The sequence below is a fragment of the Hermetia illucens genome, chromosome 2 (genome assembly GCF_905115235.1).
Source record: "Hermetia illucens chromosome 2, iHerIll2.2.curated.20191125, whole genome shotgun sequence".
Taxonomy (NCBI): Eukaryota; Metazoa; Arthropoda; class Insecta; order Diptera; family Stratiomyidae; genus Hermetia; species Hermetia illucens.
The window spans coordinates 180,071,974-180,090,515 of record NC_051850.1 but is presented as its reverse complement, the minus strand read 5'-3'; the positions used below and the strand labels follow the sequence as shown (position 1 = coordinate 180,090,515).

The 18,542-nt window shown below is 41.2% G+C and overlaps 1 protein-coding gene across 2 annotated transcripts in view; it reads right to left on the bottom strand.

The window, feature by feature from the left end:
- Positions 1-571: 571 nt before the first annotated feature.
- LOC119648894 (L-lactate dehydrogenase) overlaps positions 572-18,542 on the bottom strand; it is a 31,733-nt gene continuing 13,762 nt past the window's right edge. For both annotated transcript variants that reach the window (XM_038050791.1, XM_038050792.1), the window contains exons 2-5: positions 7,742-7,990; positions 7,355-7,679; positions 7,026-7,290; positions 572-1,043 (exon numbers count right to left, since the gene is read on the bottom strand). In XM_038050791.1, the coding sequence (XP_037906719.1) occupies positions 879-1,043; positions 7,026-7,290; positions 7,355-7,679; positions 7,742-7,985 (999 nt within the window). In that variant the 5' untranslated portion in view covers positions 7,986-7,990 and the 3' untranslated portion in view covers positions 572-878. The remainder of the gene's footprint in view (positions 1,044-7,025; positions 7,291-7,354; positions 7,680-7,741; positions 7,991-18,542) is intronic.

Sequence of the window (18,542 nt, the reverse complement as noted above, 5' to 3'; positions counted from 1 at the left end):
ACGTTTATAAAAAATTTATCAATGTGCAAAAATCGATATAGTCTAAGATTGGTTTGAAAAATCAACAACCATCGAATGAAAAACGGACACAAGTGCTCCAAACTGAGAATAGCTTAGATATAATTGTTTATCCTCTAATTTACTTGTACATGCATCATTTTATACCAACAAGATACACTGAAATGCTTAATTTGTTTCTTTTTTTTTCATTTGATTGCTTACAATCCAGAGCAATGTCTATTAGCCTAATTTTTTCCGTAATTTTATCAATTTCAGCACACGTTCCAGTAGCATTTTATCGCAGAAATGCTACGAACACTAGCAAGGTCCTAATCAATTGCTGCTAATTGCGATGTATCTCGATTTTGACAATTAGATGGACTGGACATCTTTGCAGCTTCCGACAATGCCTTTTCTGAGGTAGGTGTGGTTAGTATTAAGTCGTACTGGAAGCCAAGTTTCTCTGTCCCAGCTTTCAATATTTGTAACTTTTTTTTCTAATTTGTTTAGTGAAAGTATAATACAGAATAAAAAGGTATCTAAAATGTTGAAAAATTGAAAACAAAAGCCATGATTGAATACTAGCGTGTTTATTGATCTTAAAAATATATTCATGATTTGAAATAATTTATATTATCTTCTAAGATGTATGAAAAGAAAGCATACAATAAAAACTTTGGCTCGTCTAAATCCAAAAAATAAAAGACCTGGTAAAATAATACTTTTTCAACTATGAAATATTCTCAAAAAATACATATTATGACATAATTCGAAATGAAGATTCCATTTAAATGGCAAATGTGTAATAAACAAAGATAAAGTTTTTTTAAAGTAAAGCAATGGATGCTTAACTTTAATGCATTAGTTGAATAAATAGTTTAAAATTTGAGGCCAGTTTGTACTTCATGCATTAAGTTGGCAGACTTTTGGAGCTGCGCAATCTCAGTTTCGGTTAAGAGTTGCTTAACAACATGGGTGACACCGTTGGCGTTGAGGACGCATGGAACTGATAGGAAAACATCCTTGTCGATGCCATGTTCACCCTGAAAGAAAAAGAGAGGATTAAGTAATTTTTTAAAGAGGTTCTAACCATCAATTTGATAGAAACATCAAATATAATCATACAACAAGGAAACGAATCCTTAAAGAGAGGATCTGATCTGAAATATCGAATAAATATCTTTGCGTCAGTTCTAGTGTCCGCAGCTTCGTGACCGGAGCAGAATTTCATTTGTCTTTTTCGGGATTAATTTGATCAAATAATGCATTCTATAATGTGCAATTACCTTAAATTTTGCCGCATGTTGTGCACTATTGAATGCATTCGGGCGAATTGATCGTGACAGAGTAGAATGATCTACCGCATCCGTCAACATACTACAGATTTTGCTGGCAACATGAACTATGACAGTTGAAGACAATATGAGCGGCAACGGGAGCTATTCATAAAGGAACAGCTGATCAACGGGAGTGGACCGGAAACTGGGACTGATGAGAGGAATTTCAGGGAGTGAAGTTTTGAAGGTCGAAGAGAGTAGAAGCGTTTGCGAGTGTGTTGTTGGCTGATAGAATAAGACGCGATATCGTTGATTAAGTCTGTATTGGAACCAAATCCAACCTGAATAAGAGGCCAAATATTCCCAAATTGCAAATTTCTATGTGGGGTTGATTATATTTTTTCTCGCAATAGGTGGATCCCAGTGGGTTTAGGGTGATGTTCAACAAGCAATCAAGCACAGGAATGATCTGATCACAGGTAAGTGATTATTACACTAGCGAAGAAGGAACCCCTATAAAAATTCCACCACGTTTCATGTTTTCGACAGCAAATAACAATTTAATTCAGGCACTTTAAATCATGACGTCACAGTAGCCTATAGAGCGCCAACGTGGGGCCTGGATGGCAAAGAGGCGTGCAAGAATGTGTCAACCGAGTGCCTTGATGGAGCTTCAGTATTTGCGGGCAGACCTCCACGGTCCACTTAGCCAATTTCGTTTAGGTTTTCCGATAGTTTTTCCCTCTAGGTCATCTTGGCCACTCAGGATGGCCATTTGACCATCTAAATCTCGTAAATTTCATTATACAGTATAGTTCGTCTATGAGCCTAAGAATCCGAGAAGCAAATAGCTTTTCTCTCGACCTAAAAATCCAGAAAAGCAGGGAATACCCTTGGACTTCTGTGATAGCAGAAAAGCTTGATCTGCATTGGCTGGACTCCCTTTGCGGAGGGAGGCTGCTTCCAAATTTTGGAGTTATGAGCATCAAAGTTAGTTAAAGTAGAACTAGAGGGAGTGCTATGCCAAAAACATAAAAAAAATAGCGAAATTGACCATGAAAATCCGTCCAAAAATACTGTAGGTACCCGTCGACATAAGCTTGCATGCTTCTGTGCTAGCGAGGCTCAGGAATGAGGGAGGACGATTTTGAGCACTTCAGTCCTTCACGAACCATTTTACAAAATTAGACGCGTTCTTTAATCGGTAAGTGGGAATGCATCGAAACTTGAAAAACGAAAGAAAGGAATGTCTCGGTAAACTAGCGGGAAACCAACGTGCAGTTAAACTGAAAATTATAAAAAACCACGCGCGCTTGGAGCAGTTGAAATAGAAAGATCCATGATAAATCATAACCTCAATCGATGTTCCCCAGGCTTGATTTTCATGAAGCGCGGCTTTTGCTGTTCCCATCCCTGCTTACCAACGACTTCCTCTGCTCATTTCCGGCTGGTTAGCAAAGAGGCATGCAAGCTTGTATCGATACTTCCATTAAGCTTCAGTATTTGCAGGCAGAACTTGATGGTCAATTTCGGCACTTTTTAGGTTATTGAGGTTGCTCTGCCCTCTTGGTTGACTCCGCCCAATTCTGATGGTTCTTTTGGTCATTGCTCAATCCATGAAGTCATTACAATTACCATACAGCAGCAATTTCGGTAATGATTCTTTACTCTAGTATATGGAAAGGTCGGTTTTTCCAAAATGCCCACAGTATGCGATAACGATGCTGAAGTCGAGGTACATACCAAGCTAAGTAAATTAGAATCCTTGGACTTAAGACTCTTATATTATGGCTCATTATTATTGTACTCGGAAAAACTTTCGGCAAGAAACACCCTCATATGGGGGTCGGTTTCAAACAGAAAGCTTCTGTAGAACAGGCTCTTTTCTATGAGTCCAGGAGAGACTCCTTGAAAGCAACAGTGTGTTTCTAATTGAATTGATAGATACCAAGGCCAATTCTGACAATAACCTGCCCAATCAATAATCAGATCAACAACAGGTCAGGTAAATATAAATTCATCCACCATAGTGAGCAGCTTAAGAGATAGGAAGTGAGACTAGTCATCGAAATTCTGCCTAATGACGGAGACATCCAGTTCGGCAGATTTCCTGGTTGTTCATAGCGCGTCAATCACGCCTAGGTGCTATCGTTCTTAGTCCACTGAAATACGTTTCAATTCTTTCAGGACCTCCCGAGACGCTCGCATTCCTCTTCTACTGTGAACTAACATAATCAATGACGACCTGGCATGAACGATTAAAAGTAATCTGCATATGAACTGACAGTTGTGGCATTCTGTAAAGGTAGTACATTGAAGTGGCATCCCATGGAAATGGCTCTTAAACTAATTTTACAGCTGCCTTCGTCCACAAAATAGTATCGGAAAGCCTGCAAGTTTAACGCTACGACGTCATGGAGTTACGAATGCTGGCGTATTAGAGATGGACTCCTGACAAGCGCTCTAAACATAAATTCCCATCAAGAGTTGTATTAACTAATGCGTGACCTCCTCGCTAATCTAAGGCGACTGCAGAGATAGCAACTTGCAACCGAAACTAGAGGGGAAGGCTGCTCAGCAAGTGTGGAGCGATATTAAAGAAAGTAAAGGCTACCATCACTATTTTACGAAGTACCTTCGTGGATGATAAAATGCCGAATGGAGATCGAAGAACTCCGGGATCATTAACGCGGCAGCGAAGCTGTTGGAAGACCATCGTAGCGGAGTTGAATAAAAAGCAAGCCGATCGATGAAGGGAAAGCGAGGTAGATTTGACATTATGATGTTCAAGAGTGATTTTGTCTGGCGATAAGTCAAGGTATCAAAAACCCAAAAAGAAAAAACTTAGAAAATACAACAGTAATAATGTGAGTTAAACAGCACTGTAAGGGCCCTATCATATCCTAGTCAAGCTAAAATAACATAAGAAAAGTCACCCTGGCAAACCACGGTTGGATACCCCTTCTCATCAAATTTAACGTTGGGAGGTATCTTTCGGAAATTTATTTTAAAGTGGAACTTCGAATAGGGTTGCCCATCATTATATAATATTTGAAGCGGCAGGAAGACAAACAATTAGGTTGGGATGGGCCCCCGCATGGCCACCACCACTTTGCCTTGAAGAAGAAAGGAAGGCTTGTGTCACTCATCATGTTTGACTATTGAGTCGAGGCACGTGCGAAAATCTCTGTGTCCTCACAAAAAGGTAATATTATTAAATGGGGAAGCGAAAACAGTCATTTCCTCCAATCGATGCCCACCTTTCAAAAAAGTGATCTGAGATTTATTCTAGACAAGAAAGAAGTAGAGGAAGCAGATGAGCCTACCCAGATGCAATCAATATCAAGAATCACATCTATGAATCCCGGAAGGCATCAACTAGTTATAGTCGGCGGCCTTGAGGAAACAATGAAGCAACTTCTCGATGGTGGGAAAATAAAGATAAACTGGATCGTCTGTAGTATATGGGGGAAGACGGTTCAGTGTTTCAAATGCTATGCTTTCTGCAAAGAGCGTAGCATGCGGGAAGTCGATCTAACCTAAATTCCTGATTCGGAATGATGCTAGGCCTTCAAAGAATAGCTGCTAGAAGTGGAAAGCCAAATAGCCTCAGCAACATTCTGCTAGCGAGTGTGTTCAGAAGTTCAACTACTCGCCACCTGATCGGACATGTGGCAAACGAGATAACTAACTTGACCTGTTTCGCCTCAGCATGCAGTATAGAGAGAACGGCTTCACTATCGTAGTATTGCTATATATGAATATGCAGTCATCAGGGTTCGAGAATATAAGGACATGGACGAGAAGGCAGTTTCATCTGGTTTCATTGTGGGGAACAACCTTGTTTGTCTGTCTGCCCCAGCTTTTCAGGGAAAGCTCGATGGCTTGGAGGATGAAACCCGGAATATGGAATAGAGAGTCCTCGTTGAAGAAGTGGTGAATGGCTCCTCTCAATGTCCTGATATCAGACGAATATCTACGGAATGTCGGCAAACTCGATGTAGGCAAATTCTCCGAAGCTCTCAAAATGGATAAATAAGCCGCAAAACGCAAATACGGGTGAGAGAGATGTTGGTGGATTGTTATTAGACGTAACGAAAGCCTTAGACTCCGCCATGGAAAGTCGCCTAATTTTGCCACTTACTAGTTTGTAAAGGAACTGCGAGGGGATAATATGAGATAAGCCTCAAATACGTTGGATACAAAGCCGGAATAGAGGAGGTCCGCTACTAAAATTCACAGGCAAAAGCACACTATTTGTCCAATCTCAAAAGTAATGGCCTTAAAACTCGGAGCTTATCGATCAAATTGTTCCGGGAATGCAGCTATTTTTATTTTTCTGTCCACCCTATCAGAATAGACCCTACCAATGAAGAAAGACGTGCTACAAACTGCCCATTCTTGACGGTAAAGGAATTAGAAGAAGCGTTCTTATTCATGATAATTCAAACCCTGCTTTTCGCTGGACGTAACGGACGTCTTCAATTCTAAAAAATTCTTAACTTTTCCTGTGAGGAATAATGGAGAAGGTAGCTCTGGTATCTATCCTCTGCAACGTCTGATGTGATAGTCTACTATGACTCGAAATTGGAGAGTAAATTGAGGTGTAGACCGCACAAGCCATCAAAGACATGAAGCTAAGACAACAATCGTAAAGGACCAGATGCAGTCTAAATCCTCATTTTCGTTATCATAGCCACAAAAACAACTTAGCGAATCGAATCACCGTTGTTTTGATTGGGTGTGTTTTTCCCAATCGATCCCATTCGTCGTCAAATGGATGGCGACATGTGGCTCCCACGATCCTTAAACCAAATTCAGCTTTCCTTCGAACTCAATTTACTCAACTATAATTGACAAGGCAAATAACAGCTGGCAACCACTTCGGTTACGCTGTTCCCAGGACAGAGGTGTGGCAACGTCTGGCGATTTGCATGTGCCCTGCTAAGAAACCGTAAAGCCGTCTTCGCCTAATATTTTTGGAGTTTGGGTGCTAAACCCTAAATGAGGGGTCCGTGGACCCAAAAAAAGAAGGAATAAGCTACTTCCCATTTGGTCTGGTCCGAGATCAAGCGAGTGAGGACTTAGGACCCCTCAATCTTTAAAAAAAGTAACAACCGGCGACCTGTGACACTGTTCCTAGGACATAGATGTGGCAGCGAATGATGAATTGTCCCTGCCTCGGATGAAACTACAAGTCGTCTATGTTGTGGGATAAGGTTAGAATCTGATTTCAGGGCTTATTACTTTTGACAATAATGGGCATGTCATTGAGGAAGTTTTAGCAATTGCGCTCATTTTTTAAAGCGATTTTTAGTTATTTCTTTCAAATGACAATTTAAAGAATTTTCTACAAATTTTAGAAGCATATGAGGAAATAGCCTAATATATCATATTTTCGGTTTCAACCAATAGTGAAATCTACAGAGTCCTTTCTAAATTTTCAAAAATTTGGTGAAAAAGTCACACTTGAGCCCGGAAGTAACTGCTGTAGGCCACGCGATGTAACCTCCTGATCTACTAGCTTTTCGTAACAAACGTATCTCCTTCTTTTATATTCTTGTATCTTCAAAACTTAGATAAAACATATTTAAAATGAGGATTTCTTCCATTACCGTGCGAATACTCATCAGGTGCTAACGCCGCACCGTACGGTGATAGCACCTGTTGAGTATACCCGTGCTACCTGACGAAATCGCCAATTTGGATATTTTTTCAGCTCTAAATAAATAATCTGAATATACTTACTAAGACTGATGTTGAAACAGCGTGTACATTGTTAGTGTTCTTAAGAATAGCTGAAGCAAGTGCAGAGCAGCTCAAACCAATGGCCCATGAGGTGTAACCCTTTAGCTTGATAACTTCATAAGCACTGTTAACAACTTGTTTGTGCAATTCATTCCATTTTTCTGGATCTTCGCTGGTACCAACAGTTGGGTTGATTTCCCTCAATCGTACACCAGCAATATTAACACCAGACCATACTGGTACACTAGTATCACCATGTTCACCACTGGAAAAAGAATTTTGATAGACGAATTAGAATCCTTAAGACAAATTGAGATTAAAAGGCTTACATAATCCATCCGTGGCAAGATGTTGGTGCAACACCCAAGCGTTGAGACATAAGGAAACGGAAACGTGACGAATCCAAATTGGTGCCAGATCCAATGACACGATTCTTTGGCAAGCCAGACAATTTCCATGCGACATAAGTCATAATGTCAACTGGGTTAGAAACCATCAAAATAATAGTATCTGGACTGTATTCGACTAGTTTAGGAATGATTCCCTTCAAAATGTCAGTGTTACGTTGGACCAAATCCAATCGGCTTTCACCAGTCCTTTGGCGAGCTCCAGCAGTAACAATACAGAGGCGAGATCCGGCGGTGATAGCGTAATCTAGAATCGGAGTTATCATTAGTGATACAGATCCTGCTTAGTCAAAAACTTGAATTGCTTACCAGTTCCTGAGGTGATTTTTGGACTCTTAAGGAAGTTGGAACCGTGTTGAAGATCCATCATTTCACCAGTAAGTTTATCGGCCATACAATCGACTAGACATAGTTCATTTGATACACCTTGTGCCAAAATACTGAAGGCGCAGGCCATTCCTACTTGACCAATACCAACAACAGTTACCTTATTGCCAGCGGATGGAAGAGTCTCGGCAACTTCCGTCAAAAGGCTTTCCTTAATGCTCGACATTTTTCCTGAAAAAATTGAAAAAATTATTTGTTTGCCGGAAAATTTTAAAATTTGCCTAATCATTGATGTTTGCATGACGTTTTCTATTTTATAAATTAATGACAATTTGAGTTAATCAAATTTAGGACTGGAAACCAGGAAATACTAGAACGAGTCAGTCTACCTAAATTGATATCTAGTTCAAACAAGTTCCTATTATCTTTTCCTAGACAAATAAACCATTGTAGAACATTTCATAGAGTATCTGCTTCCGCAGTTATTACGGCTATTACCGTGCCAAATTTATGTAGAGCAATGACTTCTCCCATTATTTAGACCATGTTGACAACGAGAATATGTCCCCAAGCAAGTGGAAAAGCTTCCAGACGATATAAATATCACCAAAGACTTCTATTAACGCATGCCCTTGACGGTACATTTCTCGCTAATTTGCCTAAATTGCTGGCGGCGAATTCGTCAACATTAGACGTCATCATTGCTATTTTCCCCTCCTAGAAAGATGAATTTTGAATATCTTTCGTACGAAAGTCCATTAGATTCACCTTCAAGAAGGTCAACAGTAATTTTGGATACCAGACGTACACGCAACGTTCAGACGAACCGCACGCTTCTCAGATTGTCAGCAACTAGATACTCTTTAGAACTTTTGTCAGTGGGACGTTTGGAGCCCCAATTACACCGAAGTATCTATTTTTAGGAGCAGATCAGATATTCGGATTGAAATGTATGCTCCCTTGAGTTTAGATAGTCACTAATCTAATTTTCCGAGCAATTTTCGGTAGTAAATCATATCTTTCTGTAAATATATCCACGGAGTTAGCCGCTGCACCTCTATTGGATTGATTGATTGGACGCATCCGATAAAAGCTCAATGCCAAGACCAGAAGATAAGAATTGCTATAGCGAAAGATTATCTAAACAATTCTGTATTAAATTGTACAAAACTTTCTCAGATAAGATTAAAAGTGAACAACATGGGGTAGAATGCAATTTCATTGTATCTGATAGTGGTAATCACCCGAAAAGTAGAAACTACCGCCTTATCAGTGACAAAATGCGTAGTTCGGAAAAACTTGTACTTTTGGAGTGATATGAGCTCTGATTCACGTTTGTGACTTATCAGAAGTTAGCGTCCACATATGGGAAGCTTTGCATTAAAGGACGTGCCTCCGTAATAGCTCCTAAATGTTGATATAATAGATTAATCTTAGGGGCTTGTGGTATTCATATTCTTTATCTTGTTCAAAAAACGTGAATGAGATTAAATTCCGCTGGAAAACTCACACAAATTTTTGGGGGATGAAAAATAGTTAGTTAATATGAACAATGCAGGGGACCTTTTCCGATTTAATTCAAGTGAATATTGAGAAGTGATACCATAACTGAATGGGGTCTCATTTGAATTCGAGGAAATATCTAGAGCCGATCGACTAGATATCTCCTGTATCTAATATCATATATGAAAGGTAATTCCAATTACCTATGGTTCCTAGACGTGCTAGGCACGTGCACTTCCTTGACCCCAAGTTGAACTCCTCTGTGAGAGCTTCTGGTTCAACTATCAACGAAAGAAATTGTAGCCGAAGGCTTTCACATGAGTACCACCCCTTTTATCGTACCTCCAAACTCCTTTTAAGAAGTGGATTGACTTAATGACCGCAAACAAAGCTTCATAGAGCAAGGTCACGTGTAAAAGCATTCCACTCCGAATGCGGCCTCAGTGGATGCGATACCTATTCGACACCCCTTGGGCATTGAGTCAACAAAAAGCTCCGACCACGATACCGGCGCCAGTCAGTAGCCTTCATACCATACTCTCAGTGCAAAGATCTTTTTGACCGTGCGATAGCTGAGTTGATTGAGCGTCAGACCCGGGTTGAAATTCCGGCCGTCATAGATGTTTGCGGTTATCTTTGTGGTGTCCCGCTGTTATAGGCTTATCACTTGCACTCTATTAATTGTGGTGATAATGAAATTGAAGTATAATTTCTTTGAAAGTCAAATAGAGAATAAATAGCGATACAGAAAAAGGACTATGGACGGAAGGAGTGAAAAGGAGACATACATAAATCTTCAGAAATCTTTCTCAATTACAATTATACTAGATCACCCACGACGAGGCCGTATGTTTTGCAGCGGAAATGAAGGATAACACACTCTAAATCGCCTCATTTGAATATGGATAGCTATCCTCGAAGATGCCGCAAAATAAAACTAATAAACGAGTTGCATCTCATCATGCAGTAGATGATAACTCAAGCTCACTCAGGATCAAGTCACATCCTTAAACTAAATATTTCAAAGTAGAAATTACCAAAAGGATGAACGACTGAAGGCCTTAGCCTTCTGGACGTCGATACGGTGCCGAGTTGCAATGTGGACCAAGTTTGAAAAGTATCTTAAAATCCATTAAGTAAGTAGATTTCAGCGGACGCTCCGAGGAGCTAAATAAGCTTTGCAGTGCGCCGTTTTGATGCCACAAATTCCTAAGACCATGACAAGATGCAAGAGGAGCAGAATCTGACTGGCTCATACCATTTGCGAAGGGTAACAGCTACCCCAAACTGATTCCAAAGATCTTTTTAGGGTTGTTAAAACTCGTTTGTCTAGTGGTGGTAGCCTCACTCTAGATAGAGCAGCGGAAGTGCATAAAGTTTTCTCACTCCTCCTGCCAATGTGAATTATAAGGTATGACGAGTCTGGCCGCTTAAATCCTATAGGCCAGTGCTCCGTGAAAACCGTCGGAATTCACATTTCTATGCATCTGGCCCAAAAACTCTTGCAATCGGATTTGATTATAGGAAGCTGAATCTTCTTCGACTTGACGTAGGTCGTGAGCATTCGCTATCTGAAGTCTGGCCGCTTAGATCCTATAGGCCAGTGCTCCGTGAAAACCGTCGGAATTCACATTTCTATGTATCTGGCCCAAAAACTCTTGCAATCGGATTTGATTATAGGAACGGGACAAAGGCTGAAGAAAAAAGAAGTGGCCGTTAAATAGTTCGAGTAGATTCCACCCCTCACTGTTGCTAACAGGACGGCGGCTGCGCTCACGTGGGATTGTCCATCTGACCAGTCCTTCAGGCTGATCATTCCACTCTATATTATGTTCCTATGACAGGAAACTCAGACTACGGTGACTCTGAGCATGCCACCCAGTCTGCACTAACCCACCAGTCAGGAGGACGTTGCCATTGAGTACACTGAGCAGCATCGGCAAACTTTCAGTGTCGCCAGTACCTTCGCTGGAGGAATATACTAGAAAATTCTGAAAGATAGTATGAGTCAACTACACTACGCGGGTCCGAGAAAATCCGACTCCACAGACACAACTGTAATCTGTCTGCGAAAAATATTTTATCTTAATTTTGCAACATGTCGTTAGTCTCCACTCTACCTGACTGCAAAGACCGCATCAAAATTTAATAATCCGTTCGGAATATCCAGATTTCCCGAAGTACTTTGTCCAGAATGTTATTATGGTCGTAAGGCTTCGCTGTTTAACATCCGAAGTTGCACTATCTGACAGCACTGCACGCTGGTATGTATTTAAAATGGAGGTCCAGTACAAAAGTCCATTGAGGGCATCTGCTGGGCAGGACTGTAGAGTGCCAGTAGCACCTCTACATGCGGTTGTTTGAATTCTATTATTTCTCACCAAGTGGTGGCTGTCACACAACAAAAATGTATATTAGGACGTTATCAACGAAAGCACGGGGAAATGGCAAGCAATGTTAGGATCAAGCTCAATATTATAGCCTACATTGCTGGAAAATTTCGTGGTCCTAGGATGAACTTAAGGGGGGTTGTGCAGCCAACTACTGAAAATCATAGTAATATACTACAATTAACTTTATTTGAAGGGATATCGGTATGCAAGGTACTTCGGAGCCTAGCCACCATATAGTGGCAGCCTCTTGATTTTTTTCAGATTTTTCGGTTGGGCAGTTTTTGAGAATGGCACCGTTAAATAAATGATCACTTTCGACCCCCTGCACTCCCGCATTTCCAACAAAAGTCAAAATTAAGGCCAACTTCGGAAATTACTAACCGAGACTTTTCATTTGACGCCCCACATGGCTATATTTGGTGAAAAAGAAATGTACACCCCCCTTTTGCATGTATGGGGACCTCCCCTTATATTTGACGTAACAGAATGTAACTTACTGTATGCGTGAGCGTTCACAGTTTCCACCTTCCCACCAAAATTTGGTATCAATCGCTGCTAGAGTCTCCGAGAAAAATGCGTGTGACTGACAGACAGACATACGGACAGACAGAGGAGTGTGAGGAGTGGCCAGACCTCCCATCAGGTGCGACCCAAGTTGGCGGATTGGGGCATACCTATTCATGTGTAAATATGTGTTCATGCACTTTTCTTTTCTAACAGTGCATGGGCTAGTGTTTGCTCATCTCTGGTGCGTGGATCAAAATGGCTAGGGGAAGGATACCCAGAACATAAAACCAGCATGGAAGACGAGAGAAGGAGGAAACTTACGGTGCAGGGGCTCGGAACCCCAGTACCGGCGGCTTTTGGGAGTGGGCAAGCGGGCTCCCGGTCGTCGATATCCCACGACCGCAGTGCCTTGGTAGTGGACAACTTGGCCACCTTGGCATATAATGTTACAAGTGATTTGGATCTGGAGAAGGAGATGTTCAAGCCAAGTACGACCTTACCGAGAACACCAGTAATAAGACCAAACAAAGATGAACTGAAGGCTAATTTTTAGACGACAAAAACCATGACAACACCCACCGCATATGTTCAACATGCGCAACAGCAGGAAGTGCTCCAGGAACAAGGAAGGGATCCATTCAAAAGAAGCTCGTCAACTTTGAGATCTCCACCAATACTAAAGATGATGAAGGATAAAATACAGGCAAGGTCAATAAATGCCAAAAGTGAAAGAGCGTATAAAAGGAGTAACCCAGCCGGGGCTTATAGGGAGCAGAGTCCCGATCCGGAGGAATTACCTTTCACCCAGCTTGGGGCAAAAATAGTTGAGCTGTCCGAGTTTATCAAGGACAAGCACAACGTGCACCAAACCATAGAAAATATGGTTAGGGCTATTAGAGTCTTTTATAATAGATCGCAGATGGTGGAAAATAATAATAAGGATGCGCTGAATCCCGCTGTGCCAACAGTGTCACAAGCGACCTAAATGACGCCTAACCGTACTACCATCGAATCACGGCGGCCTAAACGTGTACGTGAAAGAGAGGGGATCCTCTAAATAATCAGTAGGCGCCTAAGAGAAAAAAAGCCGGACAGGAGATTCTGAAAACCAGCACCAATAGCTCAGAAGGAGGAAAGCGTACAGCGAATGTAGGAAACTCGACCAGCCTTGCGAAGCCCAAGACGAACGAAAACGGTGGATGAACTAAAGTTACCAACAAAAAAGTGAAACGAAAAGCCAAAGTGCGAACTCGTCTAGATGCGATTATTATCTCCAGGAAGGGCAATCTGTCCTACGCGGAGATACTCAAAAAGGTCAAAGCTGATCCCGACCTAAAAGATCTGAGCGGAAATGTGAACAGAATCCGAAGAACCCAGAAAGGCATCTCCTGTTCGAGCTGAAAAGATCCAGCGTGGGCAAAACTGATAGAGTTGATCAAAATCGTTCGAATCTGAGATGGAAATTGCCATCATAAGTGAACCGTATAGAAACCGTCACAGTGGCATATGGGTCAGATTCGACTGGTGGAGCGGCGATATGGTCTTGCGGTCGGCAGGCCATAAAATGTACTCCAAGTCCGGCAGCCAGTGGCTTTATGTGAACGAAAATAAGTGGTATATATGTATACAGCTGCTACGCCCCACCAAGTTTGACACTGTCTGAATTTGAGCAAATGCTTAATAATCTTGTTCTCGACGCAAGAGGACGAAGTCCAAAGGTGATTGCTGGTGATTTCAATGCTTGCGCCCTAGAGTGGGGTAGCAAAGAACCAAATGCAAGGGGACACAGTTTATTAGAAGCCTTTGGCCAGATTGGCATAGTTTTGGCTACCGAAGTTGCTGGAAACACTTTCCAGAAAGGGGGGTCAGGCTCAGTTGTAGACCTGAATTTTGTCAGCTCTGGCATGCGCGTGGTATGTTCTGGTACGTCAACGAACGCTTCACCCAGTGTCGAGCCACAGTGCACCCATCATGCCCGAAACCGAGAAAGATTCCAGGCTGGTCTAAAAAAGCTTTGGATGAGCAGACCTTGATAAAGGTGTGGTTAGATAAAGCTGACGCCTCTACGGAAAGAGCCGTCCATGTGGCGCAATGCATAGCCAAAGCAAGTGACCCATTAATGCCTAGGAGGTGCTCATTCCCAGTAGAAGACCAAACTACTCGTGGAATGGTGAACTGGCCAGCCTTCGATCAGCCTGCCACCGAGACAGAAGAGCGACTCAGAGGGTGGTTGGTAGAGTTGATCAAAAAGAGCGCGCCTATAAGGCAGTCCCAAAACCCTCAAGTTCGCCATACAGCGAAGCAAGAAGAAATGCTTTAAGGAGCTAGGCTCAGAAGCGGACGTAAAGAAGTTTGTCATTCTACCTAAGCCCGGTAAACCCCCAGGTGATTTTTGGACACTGTGAAGAAAATGTTAGAGCGGGTAATCTGTAGTAGATTACTCCCTGATGTTGAGAGCCAAGGCGGCGTTTTAGATCGGCAGTCTGGGTTCCGTAAAGCCAGATCAACCATTGATGCCATCAAATTGGTTACTGGATTGACCGAAGATGTAATTCACGGAAAGTGTAGCATCAGCAAATATTGCGTGGTAGTAACCCTGGAATTTATTACCGAAATCCCTAGCCAAAGTTGGTATTCCGTCCTATCTCGCTGTTATCGTCGATAGATATTTAGCTGAAAGGAGGCTCTGGTATGACCATGATGACGGACCCCAGAAGTACGGTGTTTCAGAGGGTGTGCACGTATAGCGATGCACTTAATCTTTTCTTTCCTTCAGAATGCTATTAACAGTTGGCTAGAGAGCTCTAGTTTGACACTTGCGGAAATGATCCACATCTCTTAGCGCTTCTATTAGAATTGGAAATCATATCATCACTTCCAAGTCGACCATCAAATACTTGGGGGTGGTGATAGACAGGAAGCTCAGTTATAGGCGCAACACGTGCAGTATATTTGCGACAAATCCTCCACTGCAAGTATGGCCTTGAAAAGGATGATGCCGAAGGTGGGAGCGCAACGTTATGTCTCTAGGTTGCTTATAGGCAGGATGGTGACCTCAATCAGGCTCTATGCGACCCCAGTTTGGACGGAGGCATTGCGGACGTCAGTTAACGCTAACAAACTGAGTGCAATCTACAGCAGGGGAGGCCTGAGGTTATGCTCTGTCTTCAGAAGTGTCTCAGATGAAACAGCATTCGTCATCTCGGGAACGATGCCCATTGACATCTTGGCAGATGAGATGGCGAACATATGCAACGCGAAGCCAATCTCTCCCTTATTGCAAACGAAGAACGCTGTGACGGAGAGATCGATAAATAGATGGCGAAAGCAATGGGGGGGGTGGTCAGTGAACTCGCAGGCTCATTCCTGCCATCAAGGAGTGGTTAGAGAGACGACACAATGAGATTAATTATAATCGGGATTATAAGATTAATTATAATCTCACCCAGTTTCTCACGGGGCACGGAGGATACCGTGAATACCTGCATAGGTTTAAACTGGAGGCCTCACTCGATTGTCCAAATTGCGATGGAGTCCCAGAGGATTCAGACCACCTATTGTTGCACTGTCCGCGATTTGTGGAAAAGAGGAGGAGAGGTGCTACTACCAGAAAATATGGTCTCGAAAATGGTGGCACGTCAAGAGGATTTGGATGCGGCCAACTCCATCTATCCAGAACAAACTGCGAATGGCAGAGGAGAGGAGAAAAGGACTGTCTTGTACGCCGCATATAGAAGAAAGGTGACCAAACTAGAGTGAGCTGACTCCGTCCTGTGATGTAATACCTCATGGTGGTTCTACAGGGCAGGGGGGATGCGGGGGTGATTTTAGTGTGTAAAAATCCCGAACACTGATGTGTCGAGACCAGTGTTTTTTGAGAACACTAAAAGGGATACATACTAAACTTAAAGAAGTTAATTGAGTCCTTTGTCTTTTGCGAAGAGTTTTATTATCTTTGTTACATCACACCAAACTAATTCCTTGATGCTGATTAATAGTTCTGACTAGTATAATTTGAAGCTAATACACCGCACACAAACCAAGACCAATGGGAGTCAATGCATACTTCGTCAGCTTTTGTAAACTTGCATTGAAAAGCTATGATTTCCCGAGGGTGAAATAAGTTTCAAATATGGAAAAGTTTGTGATCCTAAAGCTGAGTATACCAGGCGTTTAGAATGGCATAAAATATAACCAATTCTTCTCCAGTTCCTTTTCAGCAAATGCTAGAAGAAGCTCCAAAGAAAATATGCATGGGTAGTAACCAGAGACGAAATCAAAGGACGTCACGATAATCAGATCAATTTTCATGAAAAACTGAATGCGCTCCTGTGGGATATAATATGCAAACTAAATAGGTCTTGAATGACAGGCAAAAAATAGAGGAGTGAACAGCTATTATAATGTAATCCACGTACTTTATTCTCGAAAGCTATTTGTTTAAAATGGATCAGCTGAAGCACCCCACAATAGGGGCTGTAAATTTAATCAAGCTCCTGGAGACTGACTACATGCAAATGATGTGGTACTGATTTGAAATTTAATCCCCCAAAGAAGGAGAATGCAAGGACATGGGCGAAGGCATACATACATAAAAAAGAGCTTTCTGTAATCAAAACTTAGATAAAATATGGATAAATGGAAATTTTTGCGCAAAAATGGCGTCACTTCTACCATTTTGGATAATTGAATCTGTCGGAAATATATGATAGTATTCCACTTGACGTCCTTTTCTGTCCACTTTGTGGTCAATTGATGAATATTTTGTTTATTTCATGAGTTTAGATTATGGATATCACGTTTTAATAATACGTATCTTACAAGATAAGTTTAGTATACTAACGTAAAGTGAATTTCATTATTTTGCAAATTTACTTATCGTGTTTGCGGTTGATATCGATTTCATGTGTTTGATTCAACTAATTTCATTTGGTATTTATAGAACCTGAATACCTAAAATATTGATAAGGTAGGGTCCAATGGTTGTAACTGATTACGAACTGTTCATATTAGAAAATGGCACTACATGCGTATCTAAAAATATCTACTTTTTGCACTTCAGTACTGCATCGAATCTCTTATCAGCGTATCCCTGTTGTTCTACTGCAACTCTCGGCCCCACATTATTATTCACATCACAGTTTACAAGTGGAATTTTTAATTTCTTGTTCCCATCCTCTGGCTAGGATGACTCTTTTTAGGGGTAGACAGGGTTGCGTCATTGTTTACATGAGAGGCGACCGTTTATCTGCCTTTGTTGATAGACATGGACGAGTATCTCAAATAAAGAAGGATCTTTAATGAACCTTCGTGACAAGAAATTCTTCCCATGTACGATTTTAAGAATATAAAGTATCTCATTTTGGTAATCGTGTAACAAAGGGTGACTTTTTAATTAAGAATTTATGCGTTGTGTTTTCTTAGTTTGTGTTGCATAAATTATTTTTTTGAACAGCAAGATACTTTCCTATTCGCCTTCAAGCAGTTCACTTAGTTAAATATTCTTTAAATTCAATGAAAATATCATGATTTCCACCAAACTTTTCGAACTCTGCGGATGGAAAAAGACTTCGCTTAATAATTGAAATTGGCTGTTTCTAGAATGCTTCCACGTGATGCATCTGTAATCAGAACCTTCTTATGAGCTATTTGGATTGGGTTTTTTGGTTGGTCTAGAAACAAAATAATTGGTTTGGTTGTATATAATAAATGAATCCTACTTTACAATTCAAGATTTTGCGCCTCAGAGTAAGCTACAGACGCAATTTCCATTTTTCATTAAAGGTTGCCTAGATAGGCTGAGGTCTTTATGTCAAAACGTATGAAAATTTATTTTATTTTTTTATTTATTTTATTTTTTCAATAATAGGAGATTTTGGCTTTGCGGGTACTATAAGTACCACAAAATTCGACCTTAGAAGGCTATAACCTAGACAATGACACGTTTTTCTTGGGATGAGCCTTCGTGCTGCCAGAAATGAGTAGGAAAAAATATGTTTTCGAACGGCGTATGTTACGTTCAAATCTATGCTCAGTATCCATCCGCATCGGTTACCACGAAACTATGAAAACTGGAGTAGACTGGAGGCATAGAACGTGGGTAAACGTAGAAGTCCCTGCTGTACAGAAAGGGTAGATTTTAAAGAAAACAACCAAGAGAAGCACCCCGTAATAAATGGGAAAATTTAATTAAGACCCTTTTGAGACTGACCAACTGATGAGCCATTGTAGGCAAAGAAATAGGACTTCTCAGGAACTACCCAATATAAAATTCTGAAAAAATCATGGTGGTCCGCGCACATGGTATCTCGGCATCAAAATACTCCCCGTTGGGATCTTCCCAAGTAAAGTTTATAATGGTATATTATTATATTTTGAAA